The 16,293-nt window shown below is 37.4% G+C and overlaps 2 protein-coding genes across 2 annotated transcripts in view; one reads left to right on the forward strand and one right to left on the reverse strand.

Annotated features, from left to right (window-relative positions):
- Positions 1 to 7,046, forward strand: part of LOC123666410 (spectrin alpha chain) — a 31,871-nt gene extending 24,825 nt beyond the window's left edge. The window contains exons 36-46 of the mRNA XM_045600505.1: positions 234 to 438; positions 731 to 957; positions 1,195 to 1,308; positions 1,420 to 1,567; positions 2,155 to 2,269; positions 3,004 to 3,027; positions 4,554 to 4,666; positions 5,030 to 5,179; positions 5,418 to 5,588; positions 5,809 to 5,978; positions 6,266 to 7,046. Coding sequence (XP_045456461.1) covers positions 234 to 438; positions 731 to 957; positions 1,195 to 1,308; positions 1,420 to 1,567; positions 2,155 to 2,269; positions 3,004 to 3,027; positions 4,554 to 4,666; positions 5,030 to 5,179; positions 5,418 to 5,588; positions 5,809 to 5,978; positions 6,266 to 6,394 — 1,566 coding nt within the window. The 3' untranslated portion in view covers positions 6,395 to 7,046. The remainder of the gene's footprint in view (positions 1 to 233; positions 439 to 730; positions 958 to 1,194; positions 1,309 to 1,419; positions 1,568 to 2,154; positions 2,270 to 3,003; positions 3,028 to 4,553; positions 4,667 to 5,029; positions 5,180 to 5,417; positions 5,589 to 5,808; positions 5,979 to 6,265) is intronic.
- A 908-nt stretch (positions 7,047 to 7,954) lies between these two features.
- LOC123666426 (dual specificity protein kinase Ttk) lies at positions 7,955 to 14,275 on the reverse strand. The gene is made up of 6 exons (XM_045600518.1): positions 13,394 to 14,275; positions 11,677 to 11,822; positions 10,863 to 11,023; positions 9,800 to 10,002; positions 8,953 to 9,100; positions 7,955 to 8,151 (listed from the first exon to the last, which is right to left on the reverse strand). Exons 1-6 carry the CDS (start codon positions 14,273 to 14,275, stop codon positions 7,955 to 7,957), a joined length of 1,737 nt encoding a protein of 578 aa, XP_045456474.1.
- Positions 14,276 to 16,293: the final 2,018 nt, after the last annotated feature.

Below are 16,293 nucleotides of genomic sequence, written 5' to 3' on the forward strand. Positions count from 1 at the left end.
AATAAAAACCTAAATTAAGCCATATCAAGTGACCTAAAAACCTAATCGAGCCTAATTAATCCATATCATCTTAAGTATTCTCTGGTTTTGTGTACGAGCGATAGGTTTTTGGCCCAATTTGTTTGGAGTTTACGTCAAAATTCTATCTCTAGTGAGCAAATTCAGATATAGAATGAGGATTAAAACTGGTTTTGCGAGCTAAATACGCTAAACAATAAACGGTATTGTGTCAGGCTAAACTTGAGAAGCTGACGTCACTGGCGGCGCGGCGCAAGGCCGCGCTGGTGGACAACTCGGCGTACCTGCAGCTGCTGTGGAAGGCGGACGTGGTGGAGTCATGGATCGCGGACAAGGAGACGCACGTGCGCTCCGATGAGTTCGGACGCGACCTCTCCACCGTGCAGACCCTGCTCACCAAGCAGGATACTTTCGATGCTGGTTAGTTTCAAAAGCTTTATTTGCTGTCTATAGCAATCGTTTTTTTTTTTTTTGGAAGAAATAATTTTTTTATAGATTTATTTTGAGACCTAACTAAAAAAACTTTACTTAGAACTACAACAAAACATTACTTATACATTTCAGTTTAAATCCCAATCCCAAGAGAGTCCGAAGAGTATTATTATAATTATGACTGTATTTGATATCCCAGTCCTTAAAGGAAGGTACCAATTGAAGCATTTTCTAAAGTTTTGTATACTAAAACTAACTTCCCAAAACATCCTTCACCCAGGTCTCGCCGCGTTCGAGCACGAGGGCATCCAGAACATCACGGCCCTGAAGGAGCAGCTGGTGGCGGCGGGGCACGAGCAGAGCGCCGCGATCTCCAAGCGGCACGGTGACGTCATCGCGCGCTGGCAGCGCCTGCTCGCAGACTCGGCGGCGCGCAAGCAGCGCCTGCTGCAGCTGCAGGACCAGTTCCGGCAGATCGAGGAGCTGTACCTCACCTTCGCGAAGAAGGTATGTATCTGAGTCTATTCATATTTAGCTGTTCCATTAGTTACCTCGTATTGAGAAATTACACTAAACTTGATTGAGATTAGGAGGGTCGAGGGTAGGGTCAGCTACGCGACGGTATCTTATATTCGCCTCATAGAATAACATTTAAAAAATTATAATTTTAATATTCGACATAATCTTGTTCAAACTTTGTTAATTTACAACTTACATTTTTGGTATCTATTTTCTTTTACATAGGCATCTGCATTTAATTCATGGTTCGAAAACGCTGAAGAAGACCTCACAGATCCCGTTCGTTGCAATTCTATCGAGGAAATCAGGGCTCTGCGAGATGCGCATGCGCAATTCCAGGTACGGAAAATTTGTTTTACTTATTGCTTTAATTATTTCATTAAAAAATGTCAATAAACACAATTTAGTTGATGGTGATATATGATAGTGAGTATTTATTTACCCGTACAGGCATCGCTCTCGTCAGCGCAAAGCGACTTCGAAGCGCTGGCGGCGCTCGACGCGCAAATCAAGTCGTTCAATGTGGGCGCCAACCCGTACACCTGGTTTACTATGGAGGCGCTCGAAGAGACCTGGCGAAACCTGCGCAAGATTATAGGTAATCTAGACTCCAATCTAACTTAACACTCAGAACCAAGGTCGTCTAAATGTTTTTCTGAATCTTCAGTTCTCATACCTGAATCAAATATACATTTACTTAAAATTGGTTTAGACATTTTATATACTATAATAGGATCAGTATGTTATTCAATCTACACAAAATTACGAATTGATGAACGTTGGTATGGTAAAAAGTACTCGTTATTTTATCATTTCATTTATTTTGCATAAAGAAACTTTGCTTTTCATTAATAAAAATTGTGTTTGCTCGCAAACGAAAAAACCGACTTCAATTATATCGACAAGTAATACAACGTAAGTAAACAGAAAAGAAATAACAAACGTCTACTAATAGTCGTCACTACGAATTTCGAGGGTTTCCCTCGATCGATAAAGAATTATCAAAATCGGTTCATAAAGGACAAAGTTATCCCCGAACATACATAAAAAAATCATATATACGGTCGAATTGAGTAACATCCTCCTTTTTTGAAGTCGGTTAAAAAAAGTTATTGATTACGAAAAAAAAATGCTATATTTGAAGACATTTGAGCAGTAACTTACACGTTATGAATGTTTTTTTAGCGGAACGCGACGTCGAGCTGACGAAGGAGGCTCAGCGTCAAGAGGAGAACGACAAGCTGCGCAAAGAGTTCGCTAAACACGCCAACGCCTTCCACCAGTGGCTCACTGAGACGCGGTATGTGCTCAAAGAATTTTTTTTTTTATGTCATAAATTCGACAAAGTTTATAAATAAATAAAATAGATATCTTATAAACATACCCACTACAAACTGCGTCAACAGGCAGCTTATTTGCAATGTTAAAGCTTATGTTCATTAGCAAAAAATTTCTTCCGAAGTATGTATTATACAACTTATTGACGCGCTACCGCAACAGTCTCAGCACACGGTAGCCCACGGCCTCCCGATGTCTCCAGACTACTTGAGATTATGTGTAGTTTGACTACTTTTACGCTCTAAAAATACGCCATTTATTTAATGTGTTTGTCTGGGGCCTCATAAGAATTGAGGTAGGATATACCCTGCTCAAAATCTGGAGTAGCCCGACGGGAAAAAAATGCTTTCAGGCAGTCTTGTGTTCGTATGGTAAGTAGGGTGACCAGAACTTCTGGGGATTTGGCGTTGCAGATGTCTATAAGCTACAGTAATTGCTTACCATCAAGTCAGCCATAGACTTGTTTGCCGACCTCGTTGCATAAAAAAATATGCTCTTCTTAAGCGCGATTGCGAACAGTTGTATCACCTTCAAAGACCGTGACTGTTTGGTTGAGGAAATGCTTAATTAGGATAGATCTTGGGATATTTGCCTTCGCTATTCCTCTGTTACTTCTTCTGCTTACATGAGAATTTTGATTATTTTTTGGTATTATTTTTGGTGTTTCAAAGTGTACAATGTGAGATTGGTGCGCAGGTACCGGCTGCTAGGCTGGGATGGGTAATTATCGGAATGATACGTGTGATTCTCTAAAGTGTAGATAAGCTTTGCTTGCCTGGGCAAAACTATTTCTTTTTGTGATTATATAAGATGATGTCTATATCAAATTATACTATGAAAGGATATAGTTCGCGTCATGTAAAAAGAACGCTGAAAGAAACTGGAGGGGGTGCGTTTGCGCATGGTTATACTCGCGCACAAAAGTACTACTGTTTTATTTTTTAATTAGGCTTTTACTCGCGGCTTCTTATAATGGTTATTGGTAGGTACATTAAAAAATTCTGGAAATACCAGTGCGAATAAGTAGGAGGAGGTTACTCAATTCGACCGTAACCGAACCGATTTTGATAATCTTCTTTTTTTGTTGGGAAGGAGATATTCCTAGTTTGTTACCATGATAAGGAAACCAGGATCTGATGATGGGATCCCATAGAAACTCTCGAAAATCCGCATAACTTTTTACTGGGTGTACCGATTTTGATAAATTTTTAATTTAATCGAAAGTCTATGTCTATCATGTGGTCACATTTAAATTTCATCGAGATCTGATTACAACTTTTGGAGTAATATTTGATAATGCGTATTTACTTAACTATTTTTTTTTCTACCTACGTTGTATTACTTGTCAATATAATTAAAGTCAGTTTTTCTTCGTTTGCCTGCAAACACAATTATTAGTGAAATAAATAGTAAATGGAGTTTTACAAGTGTCCGTGTGTTAATGTGTTGTGAAAGTGAGTGCTAAATGCGGAAAAAACGTGAATTACGATTGACAGTGGTTTGTTTACCAAATAAGACTGTTCCAAAATATGGACAGTACGAAAAAGTTTATTCAAGAGTTGGCAACACTCATTAATCTCCTTTGCGCATTTTGACAGCCAGCGTTCTTTTTACATGACGCGAATTATATATTATAAATAATTTATCTCACTTCTCTATGTAAAACGATTTCGTAATTTAAAACTTGTGCGCGATAGTATTTTGAGTCGACGTCGAACTGTCCAACCAATAGCACACCGGCAAGCATGCTACACGTGATAAACACGCCCGCCCTTACTCCATACCACCAAATAGACCGATAAATCGCTTCTGCGCAGCTTCAAGGCCAGCGTTTTTTACATGACGCGAACTATGTTAAAATATGTGAATAAGTAACAGTTTATGTCCAGGCTATGTCTTTCTAAACGTATTTCATACGTCTGTCTTTTAATTATTATTTTATATTCTACACAAGCTGTACATATTAATAAAATGTCTAACATTTTAATGTTAACGATTTTATTTTCATGTTTTCTTTTTTCTTATTTAAAACTAAATAGATAATAATATGGATTTTTATTTTTTATTTTAGTGGTGTGTTTTTATTTGATTGTTGTTTATTAATATTTTCATTACTAATACTAAGATACAAAGTGTATAGACACATTTGTAACCATCATTAGCATTATAATTATACCATGAGGATCATTATCAATAGTGAAAGAATGTTACTATTAACAAAATATAATGTTATGTATCATGTTCAGCACGTCCATGATGGAAGGCACGGGGTCTTTAGAGGCGCAACTGGCGGCGCTGAGGCAGCGAGCCACCGAGGTGCGCGCTCGCCGCGCGGACCTGCGCCGACTGGAGGAACTGGGTGCGTGACTGATGTACTTTTTATAGAGAATGTATGAAATTTATTAATGTTGATTAGCAATATATTGGCCTTCATTTTTTATAATTTACTTCAATGATTTGAAGATTTACTAAATTTTCTTTTTAAAGAAGATTGTGTTTAACACAAAAACGACTTCAATTTTCATTGATAAACAATAAATGAGAACATCACCAACTACTTTTCACATTTCACAAATTTAAATGGGAATCAAAGTTTAATAAAAATGAACGTTCAAATTGTGAATCTTCTCCTTTTTTGAAGTCGGTTAAAAATAAAATGCGCACTTTACATTTTTGTTTTCTTTATTTAATAAAACTATAAACAATAAACCAATGCCCACAGGAGCTGCACTCGAAGAGCATCTCATCTTAGACAACCGATACACGGAGCACAGCACGGTGGGGCTGGCCCAGCAGTGGGATCAGCTCGACCAGCTGTCTATGCGCATGCAGCATAACCTTGAGCAGCAGATACAGGCCAGGAACCACTCTGGTCAGTGATGGACACATTATTTTTTTTTTTTTTTAACTTTAAATACGATTTTGAAGTAGCCAGAAAAATCGCTAATTTTCAGTAATATTAGTAAAATACAGAACAAGTGAAAATAAAGTAAATTCCGGTAAGCGTAATAGAAAATATCAAAAATTTAACCAAATTTGACAATATGTTGAATAATTGGATTAGTGCAAATGACTAATTCTAATGTTAAGTATTTGTATTAATTATTCAGGTGTAAGCGAGGATGCCCTGAAGGAGTTCTCAATGATGTTCAAACATTTCGACAAGGACCGCTCTGGTCGCCTCAACCACCACGAATTTAAGTCATGTCTACGTGCGCTCGGATACGATTTGCCCATGGTGGAGGAGGGCCAGCCCGATCCAGAGTTTGAGGCCATACTAAGTAAGTGCAAAACTCCTGTCTACGTGATTCAGTAGCTTCATTGTCATTCAACATTAAAATATCACATATATTTTATAAATGCTCTGTTACTATACTGTATGATTTAATATATACAACTTCCTAATAAAATTTTCGATATTTTTTCTTGAAAAAGAAGCAATAATAATAACTCAGTATTTAATTTATATGTCCACGGTATTAATGAAAAGTATGCAAACAGATGTCGTGGACCCGAACCGCGACGGGCAGGTGTCGCTGCAAGAGTACATGGCGTTCATGATCAGCAAGGAGACAGAGAACGTGCAGTCGTCCGAGGAGATCGAGAACGCATTCCGCGCCATCACGGCGCACCAGGACCGCGCTTACGTCACCAAGGACGAGCTGTATGCGGTCAGTTGTCATGCTATCTGTGCATATCAAAACATTATACATATAATTTAATAATTGTGTTTTTAAGTCGTACGTGTCTTTGCGTAAATAATGCTAGATCAGGTCGGCGGAAATAACTTATATCAAGAGATAAACAGAAATGCTTAATGATTTATCAGACAAAGTTGGAAAAGTTTTTGTCCATTACCATATAGGTACTTTACGCATTTTTTTAAGAATCTTATCTGTTGATAGACAAAGTAAATTATATTATGTAACAAGTTAAGTAATGATTACTTTTGTCACAGAACCTCACGAAGGAGATGGCGGACTACTGCGTGGCACGTATGAAGCCCTTCGTGGACCCGAAGACGGAGCGCCCGATCCCCAACGCGCTCGACTACATCGACTTTACGCGCACGCTCTTCCAGAACTAAACCCGTGCCCTCCCCGCCGCGCAGTTGTGCCTATCATTATTATAACTTATTAAAAAAGCAAAAAATGTTTTTAATTTATCAATCCTTCTCTTGAACTGCGCGGTCGGGTGCCGCGTTGCAAGCTTGCATAGTCTTTACTATTACAAATTTCAAAATTCAGACTGATGTTTCGACGCATTTGTTTCGTGCACAATTTATTAGAATCCTGTCAGCTGTTGCGATTCTTTTAGTTTTGAAGAACTAGTGAGACTTTGATAATAAAGTTTTCCTCGCTCGTTCGACGAATATCCAAGCTGTATGCCACAACGTGTAGCGAAGCAGTCTTACCATCTGGTATTTAGAAAGTACAGTATGGGTATGAATTCCTTTCCTCTGACTAGCAGAGGGATACGAAGCTGCCTTGACGGTTTTCTACTAAAAACGAATAAAACTATTTTAGAGTTTGTCTAGCATTTAATATAATCAATGGTTATAATTGCATTTCACTCCATAGTTTTGCAAGCTCATTTATTAAATATTGTAAGCTTAAATTTCATTATTAGATTATCTTGTTTTTCAATGTTATTCCACACTTAACACTAAGATTTTTATTATTTATTTTTTGTATTCACATAAACATTATATTAAATATATTTAATCCGTGCAAAATGAATTCAAGCTTTATTATTTCACTATGTACATTATGTTGTTTACATTTATTATAATTATAAATTATTTATGTGTCTTAAATATTTTCATTAAGTCTATTCTCAGTAGCATAGTCGAAGCTTCGAACTCTTATAAATTTACATAACGTTAAATTTGATGTTCAATATTTAGCATAACTTTTTTTTGTACGATGACGCGCGTCGACTTGCGTCGAATATTTGTAAAACTACACGTTTTATACAGAAATAAAGCTATTAAAATTCCAGACGAAATGTTAGATCTGGACGCATGTCGACGCGCTATTCATGCACTTTTGACTTTTCGCTAACATCTGAGAGAGAAAGAGAGAGAATAATAGTAAAAGAATTTATTAAGTAACAATATTTATTAACTACGGGTACTTTAGTATCTTTCGATCCGAAATAATTAAAATATTATTAAATCCATAAGCGATAGGCATCAAATACATATTATTTAACTTTTATTTACAATATTATACAAAGTTACTAATATACACAACTCCCTAGTACCATGCTAGTCTTTATCTAGGTACATATCCAATTACTGCAATATCTGGGGGCGTAACGAACGCCATATGAAATTATACGAGGGGCCCGCGAGTCACGAGAACCTCCATTAAGATAAACAAAAAACCATTTAGGTTTTACTACAGTATATTAAAAACAGCCTCCTAACATTACAAATACGGATCTATTAAGGACTAGCTCCACTACTTTCTACAACAAACGAAACTCAAAATTAACCATTTAGAGTCTCATTATAATCATTCACCGGAGAAATTCCTAGTGAGGCCGTCGAGGGTAAGGCGTTATCTATGCACAGAGCAAGGTATACGAATCGTGAGAGCCTTTTAGTGTGAGGCGTTCATGAGGCACACGGACGCGTGTGGAGCTACAAGCGCGCCTGCTGCAAGAGGCGGAACTCGTCGGCGGCCACGTGCGGCCGCAGCCTGTCCAGCAGCGGCGCCGGCAGCGCGGCGCGCGGCGGCTGCAGGTGCTTCACGGCCAGCAGCTCGCGCACCGCCGGCCGCGCGCGCGCGTTGTACGTCAGGCACCACTTCAGGCTCGCGATGAGCGACTGCGGGAGATCTGAAACAGTAATACATGTTTCATTGACGAACAAATATTGTTACACTGTGGAGTGATATAGCATATTATACGGAAATTGAAAACTGAAAAAGTGACGGAAGGATAGACTATACCAGAAATAAAAAAATTTGCAAGTATTTTAAACATTAACAGAGTATGTTGAAATTGATTTTTTAATATTTAATTCTAAAAGAGCGTTAAAATTAAAGGAGCAATATTTCACAATTATAAAAGAAAAAAAAACAGTATTAGTTAGGAAGATTAGGTAGTATCGATTAGGCTACTAACACAACGTTGAGAATGTTTGCAGTTATTTTATAATATTAGATCAGGGAAAAAAGTTTCTTCGTATTTTATAGACATTCAAGGTAAATTTTTACAAAATTTATGTACGATAATTATTATGTAATATATATGCATAATTTTGTTCAATAACTTGCCGCCATCTCGTAGGTAGTGAAAGGGTTCCATTGTTGTAAAATTTTTGGAACTTCTCATTAAAAAACCGTTCCAAGTCGTTCTGTCTTGATATAACTTTACACTACCTAAAGAATTCCGATGAAACCGAAACAGTTGGATATCTGAGTATGCAATGTGGTGGATGCATTAAGACTTCCCAGTCAAACTCTCTCAATTATTGTTGAGTGACTAAAGCCGTAAGTGGTCGGGCGTTGCCCTGATGAAAGACCACACCTTTTTCTGTTGCTCAATTCTGACCGCTTAAAAAGATTTTATTGCAATTTTTGTCTAGAAAATACGAAGACCTGTTCCCCGACCTATAGATTAACGTATGCTACTAACGGTCAGCAGGAGGATATTCAATACGGTGGTTGGGGTCGAGGATTGCCGCCAGCTTGGCGAGGTTGGGGATGTGGCCGAATGGCGTCCGGCCGTATATCATGCTGTACAGTATGCATCCCAGTGACCACACGTCTGAACGAAATGATATCTGAAAACCAATAATTAAAATTGTTTTCATGTCTTTATACTACAGATAACAATCATGTAATAAGAAATCTGAACTTGGCGACTGTTTTGAGAGAGACATTCTGCATTTAAGACAAACATTTTTAACGATCTATAGATGACTTTAAAATAAAATATTGCACATAGGATGAGAGTCGTAACCTTAATGTTAAGATATATTAAATACTAGCTGTGCCTGCGATTTCGTCCGCGTTTTGGGTATTTACATGTTAACGCGATTCTTTGAATTGGCATAACTTTTTTATTTATGAACTGGTTGACATGAACACTAAATGTTAAGTGAAACTTACCACAATATATTAGTGAAAACCACGTCTAAATCGAATAAGCCGTTTCTTAGATTAGCGTGCAGAAACACACAGACAAACAAACAAAAATTCTAACAGTCATTATTTTGGGTGCTTTTTGCGTTGATAAAGGTCCCAATAATATTTTTTCTCATATATCTTCCATGTATAGACGGCGGTCCGTTACATTTTTACTATATACCTATATGATATATTATGACGAGATCAGAAAAGTATCGAACGTGAGAACGCGACAAAGGCACAGCCCTCACAATAACAACCAGCGATCACTAGCATGAGAGCTGCTCATATACGAGAAACATGACCGAGCACACGTTTCAACAGTAGTGTGTACAAAGGAGGGGGGCGCGCACTTTGATGTCGGCGCTGCCGCCGTAGCCGCCCGCGCCGCCCATGAGCGCCTCGGGGCTGATGTAGGAGTAGGTGCCGGCCGCCTGCGCGCGCACCACGCTCGTGGCGTCGCTGCTGATCGCCGACGCGATGCCGAAGTCGATCAGCTTCAGCCGCCCGCACACCAGCAGGAAGTTCGCCGGCTTCAAATCCGCGTGGATCACGCCTAAGGAGTATAAATTACGTACAGAGAGAGGAAATACCAATTTTAAATACAAAGTGTAAGTCACATTGGTAAGCATTTGTGATTAGTTGTATGTTATTGTTTATTTTATAATGAAGACTAAGTTTTTCTATAAACGAACTCTTCTATTCCATGATAAAAATACTAAACTTTGTAGTGTAGCATCACACAATAGTCTAAATGCTAAGCAAAGGCCTCTTTCTCCTGTGAAGGAGAAGGACTTGTTTGCTTATGACTAACTAGCTAACAAACCTCTGCTCTTGTACGTCGTACGTACGTACGTGTAAGTAAGTACGTGTAATGCTAAAAGCATTCAGCCCGCCTTTTGTATAATTATTTAATGTATTGTGCAATAAAGTATTAATAAATTAATAAATAGCTATACGCCGCGCGCGTTGCTACGCTTTTTTTTTTTTTTTTGGTCGTACCAACTAGAAACTTTTGTACACTCATGCACAACACTTTGCTGAAGATTATGACATGATCAAATACATAGTTTACGACTCTATAAAGGACAGACTTTCGTTTTTATATATAAAGATATAGGACTGCTTAAGGAATCATTGGGTCTCTCTTGAGTATGAAGTGTTTATTATAAAATATTTGCGTTTATTATTTATTATTGTGGTGCGCAACGGCCAATAGTCTAGAATATTTATAACTAAGATGCGAGAAAAAAATTAGTGCCTTTCTTATTTTAAAATATTAATTTTTAATTATTACTTTTATTGGGTATGTCTTCAAACGACAACTAATTTTGGAGTTCATAGTTGTAAAGATGATACACATGTAACACTGTGTTCCCAACCAAATGATAATATAATGAGCAGCCCGGAACGCACCGTGCTCGTGTATGTAGTGCACGGCCAGCAGCATCTCCTCCCAGTAGTGCAGCACGAGCGCGGGCGGCAGGCCGGCGCCGCGCGCGCGCAGGAACGACGACAGGTCCGTCTCGCCCACCTCCAGCACCAGGCGCAGGAACTGGTTCTGGCGGTCGTACTCGCTGGAAACCGACACTGGTTGTAGTAGCTTTGTGTCTGTTTTGATTACTTTTGGGTTGTAAAATAATTAGCTTAACGCACTCGCATTAGTGCAAAACATTGCACAGCGTTCTTACTTCTTGGAGTATAGATTACAAGCTGTGCTGTCACATTGGATAACTACAATTTACTGATGATAATCATCAAATAATAAATGATTTCCAAAATATCCTGACATCTCATAAATAGATTGACGACGCGTTGGCGCAGCGGTCACAGTACTGACTGTTGCGCTGGAGGTTGCGGATTCGATCCCCGCTCACGACAGATATTTGTATTGGCCATATAGATGTTTATCGTGGTCTGGGCGTTTGTGCTTGTGTATTGTGTGTGTTTCCGGACCCCCGACACAGGAGAAAATCCTACTGGGGGCCGTTGAGTGTGAAGCGTTAATTAATTTATTTATTTATAGGCATAGATGAACACTCATTCACAACTTTCTAAATTTACACAGTTTACATTTGAAAGTTTAGATAAACGTTCATTGAATGATTTATATATTTTGATATCAAATATTGTAAAATATATTCCATAATATTCCATTGGGAAAGTTACGAATCAATAGTAGCATGTATGTTATAATAAACATCTCCCTGAAAAATGTAAAGCTACTAACTAGTCATATAGACGTATCACACGATCAGAGTTCTGTAATTCCTTGAGGAGACGCACTTCATTGATATAGCCCTGAGCCAGCTCTTGGTCGGTGGCCAGGTACACACACTTCACTGCAAACTCACAGGATGTTCTTATTTCTAAAACCTGAAATTGATAAATATAAAGTTAACAATCAAATGATTATCTATTAGAGTTAATTATAATTATCGTTTTTTATTTTATTATTTACTTTTTTTTAAGTATTATTATTATACTAGCTGCCCGGACAGACTTCGTTCTGTCAAAAGTTCATAGTAATTTTTTTTAGTATTAAAACCTTCCTTAAGGAACATATAAAAAAATTAATTAGGCGAATTGGTCGAGCCATTCACGAGTTATGTGCTTAGCAACATTAATTTTTATTTATATAGATTATTTATAAATGTATTTATCGAACTAGCTGTATCCGTGACTTCACGTGGAATTTAACAAAAAAGTTTTTGTTCCGATTGCAGGGTTATAAAATAAATTTCTTAATTAAAAGCAGCCTAAGTTATTCCTTACTACATCAGGTATCTGTGTTCACGAGCAGAGGTATAGACATTTGAAGAAGTAGTACATAGGCACTATCTTAGAGAAAAAAAAAAAAATAAATAGAAGGGGTTGAGTATCCCTTTTGAAATTTTTAATTATCGTTTTTAAACAGTAAAAGAAAGGTTTCTGCGAAGTGACAACAAAATGTAGTGTCCATGAGCAGAAATATAGACATTTAAAAAAGTAGTACATAAGCATTGTCTTAGAGAAAAAAAAAAATTAAAAAATAGAAGGGGTTGAGTATGCCTTTTGAAATTTTTTATCATTGTTTCTAGGCAGTAATAGAAAGGTTTCTGCAAAGTGACAACAAAATGTAGCGTCCACGAGCAGAGATATAGACATTTGAAGAAGTAGTACATAGGCACTATCTTAGAGAAAAAAAAAATAGAAGGGGTTGAGTATCGGCTTTGAAAATTTTCTTATCTTTTCTTGATAGTAAAGAAAAGGTTTTTGCAAAGTTACAACAAAATACAGTGTCTATGAGCCGAGATATGATAACTAACAAATTTTATATAATTGTCTGCTTAGAAAAATTGAAAAAAAATTAAAGTTCAAATTTAAAAAAAAAAAAAATCAAAATTTTCTTGTTATTATAAATTACATTTGTTTTAAAATTTTAACCCTATTACATGCTTAGTAACATAGATTTTTAGCTTTTATATCGAATTAACCTTCTTTTTTGGTTTTTTAAAAATAGATGGGTTGGTATTTACCCTTTGGATTTTTTTCCATAGTCAGATGAAATAACGATACTAATTTGTGTAAAGTTACCACTCAATCTGTTGTTTAGAAGCAGAGATATAAAGAGTGGCTGCTAATTTCAGCGTCATCAAAAAAAGTATGTGATTACATTGTAAAATGTGAATATTATTCAATGTGATATCAATCAATTAAAATTTTTATTTACTGCATTTCAAAAGATTTTTTGATCAAATTAACAAAGGGCCAATAAATGTATAAAGAAATTATTACCCCATTTTATTTTTTACTAGAAAAGTGAAAGAAAAATTTTATGGACTTCCAGCTTTTGTAGTAAAATTAATTAACCCACGAAGGTATGAAATTTGGACAGTCCTGTACTAGAATATATAAGATACAGTTATTCATTGAAAGTGAATCGAAATTGTGATATACAAACAAACCTTGTAAACTTCACTAGAGCCTCCTGTTCCTAATTTCTTTATAAACATATATTTTTTATCTTTAATGGATGTAGTTTTGAACAATACTTTTGAGTTGTTTCCAACCATCCCTTGTGGGTAGGATGGCGTTGCAGCATAAGATGCAGGCATTGGCTTTCTGTTTACTGGTGTCTCTGGCACTGGAAGTGGCGGCTTAACAGGAGCCAGTGTTTGGGGCTCTACTGGAAGCTGTTTCTGATTATGTCTAAACAGTTCACAACGAACTTTGTCTCTATTCTGTATGACTGTTGGTTGAGGAGTTTTTTTCTGACTATGTCTCGACGAACCAGGAGTAAATTTCCGAATGCCTGATTTAATTTTAGGCGTCCCCGTTTTTGTTTTCTGTGAACTATTCGGAACTTTAATCTCAGGAGTCTTTGTATGGGCTGAATTAATTTTAACTTGTGGCACCTTTACGTTGGTGTCCTGTTGTATGAGTACACTTCGCTTTTTCATATCAGAATTTGCATAAGCTGATGGAACCTTTACTAAGTTTTGAACACTCGGTAAAATATTGTTCTCAGACTGTATCTGATTTTGATATTTAAATGCATTAGAGTTCTCTTTGTTATGTTCATTTGAAGTAAGTTTTTTCTCGGAGGCAAAATTATGTCTATCTTTAGTAACTTTGTACTGCGGAGTTGAATACTTGTTTGTGTTGTTTTTAGACGGTGTTTTCGACATAGCGATTTCGTTTGAGGATTCATCGCTTTCGTCTGTCGTGAAACTAGAGTCAGGAGTATCAGATGTTTTTTGTAAAGGCATCAAACTAGCTAGTAACGCCGACATGGGCATCGGTGCAAATTTGATACTGTTTGAGGTCGACTCCGAATTGCCGTTCATGGTTTAAAGTTAAATTAAACACATTTAAACTAATAAATCCATTGGTTTACACTTTGCAATGAACTATCATCCACTTTTAATACTTTATTTTTACAACTAAATAAACTTTCCGTTAAAACTTTTCAAAATCATGACGTTGGTTTGACAATTGACATGTCTTTTTTTTATGGACTGCATTTAGATCATTGCCAGTGACGAGCAGGTTTTTGGCGCGAATTGGTGGTTGACACACGTATTAGAGAGATTGTTGTCGCTTAATTTATTTTTATTAGAATTTATTGTAAAATTTTTAGTTAAAATAGTGGGTAATTAGTTGTATTAGTTTTTAGTAACATTTGTAAGTCCTGGTAAGTGCTTTTTTTTGTATTTTAACTAGAATAATCAAATTATTTTTTTCTAACTAATCTTTTTTTTCCTTTCTTTTAATTATAATGGACCTAGAGAGACCTCCGGATCCACTGGACCCTGGTGATCCTTAGAGTTCTCAAAAACGTCTAGCAGCCGATGATCTGTCCACTAATCCCTCTCCAAAAATAACTATTAGCGATCCTATAGCCGCTATTCCCTCTATACAGACCGTTTATGTTCACCCTTCTTTTTCCGAAGCTCCTAAGAGCTACGCAGAGGACGACAAAGGTCCTTTCATAGTCAATAACTCACGATAAGTCTCAGACCCAGCCTCAGGAACTACGATCCGAGCCATTAAATTTGATCAGTTCTTACATACTAATAAAATTAAATCCGTTGTTAATGATGGCGTTAAGAACGTTGGACGAAATAAAATTTCTGTACAATTTACTTCTGCACAAGCAGCCAACTCTTTTTTATCTAATCCGGTTCTAGACTTGTGTAAATATAAAACTACTGTACGGACATACAACATCACTAGAATCGGCTTGGTTAAAGGCGTACCAGTAGACTGGTCTATGCAGGAACTAGTTGAGTCCTTGGAGCTTCCCTCCAGTTGTGGACAGGTTATGAAGGCCAGACGTCTAAATAGAAAAACAATAAGCGAAGGTACTGTTACTTGGGTACCTACTAAATCTGTTGTCCTCACTTTCAGGGGGCAAATGCTCCCTGAAAAAATATATTCCTACCATACGTCCCTTCCCGTAGAAATTTATAAGTTCCCGACAATCCAATGTCTCAGCTGCTGTCGTTATGGTCACATAAAAACTCAGTGTAGGTCAAAGCCTCTAGGCTTGCTATAAATGTGCGCAGCCTCATACTGGTGAGTCATGTGAGGTTTCTGAAGATAATGCGACATGTTTACACTGTTCAGGCAATCATTTTCCTATCAATAAGTCCTGTTCAGAGTTTTCTCGTCAGTAATCTATCAAGGTCATCATGGCACAGGAGAGCATTTCATAGTTGGAAGCATCCTCCCGTATTCCCCCTTCCACTAGATCCTATGCAGAAGTAGCCAAAGCAATGTTTTCTCAAACCAAATACTCCCCCTCTATCCCCCAAAGGACCAGTCCTACGCCACCTATTATACCTACCTTTTCACCTTACCATTCATATAGAAAAACAGATTCCCCAACTCCTCGTTCCCGACCTGCTTTGGGAAAAGGGTTCAACAAACAGGCTCATGATTCTATTATTTCTAATTGCCCCACTTCCCAAACCCAACGGCTGCGCCCTTATCTCAAATAAGGATCCCTCCTCTCCTACTGTTAATCTCAATCTTTTACAAAGTCTCACCCAAATTTTCATTTTCATTGCCACTAAGTATACTGACTCGACACTACCGACCAACGTTGCCTCTCATTTATCCTATATTTTAGATTCCCTTACCAATGGCTCAAATCAACTTCCTTCAATGGAATAGCCAAAGCCTACGTCCTAAACTACATGAATTCCTTTTATTAATTAATCTTTATAAACCCATCATTATTGCCATCGCTGAAACATGGTTGGTTCCAGGTTCCCGGTTCCGGGTTCCAGGTTTCACCTGTTTAAAGGATGACAGGAATGATGGGTATGCGGGTAGTGCCATTCTTGTCCGGCACTCCACT

This window comes from Melitaea cinxia, chromosome 2 (assembly GCF_905220565.1).
Source record: "Melitaea cinxia chromosome 2, ilMelCinx1.1, whole genome shotgun sequence".
Lineage (NCBI taxonomy): Eukaryota > Metazoa > Arthropoda > Insecta > Lepidoptera > Nymphalidae > Melitaea > Melitaea cinxia.

Excerpts from the sequence above, each read along its gene's own strand:
- LOC123666426 (XM_045600518.1), bottom strand. The coding sequence starts at position 14,275 with ATGAACGGCAATTCGGAGTCGACCTCAAACAGTATCAAATTTGCACCG. Across the intron at positions 11,823-13,393 it reads GCTCTAGTGAAGTTTACAAG|GTTTTAGAAATAAGAACATC; the intron begins GTTTGTTTGTAT and ends TATCAATTTCAG. Across the intron at positions 8,152-8,952 it reads TGAATATCCTCCTGCTGACC|ATCTCCCGCAGTCGCTCATC; the intron begins GTTAGTAGCATA and ends TTACTGTTTCAG.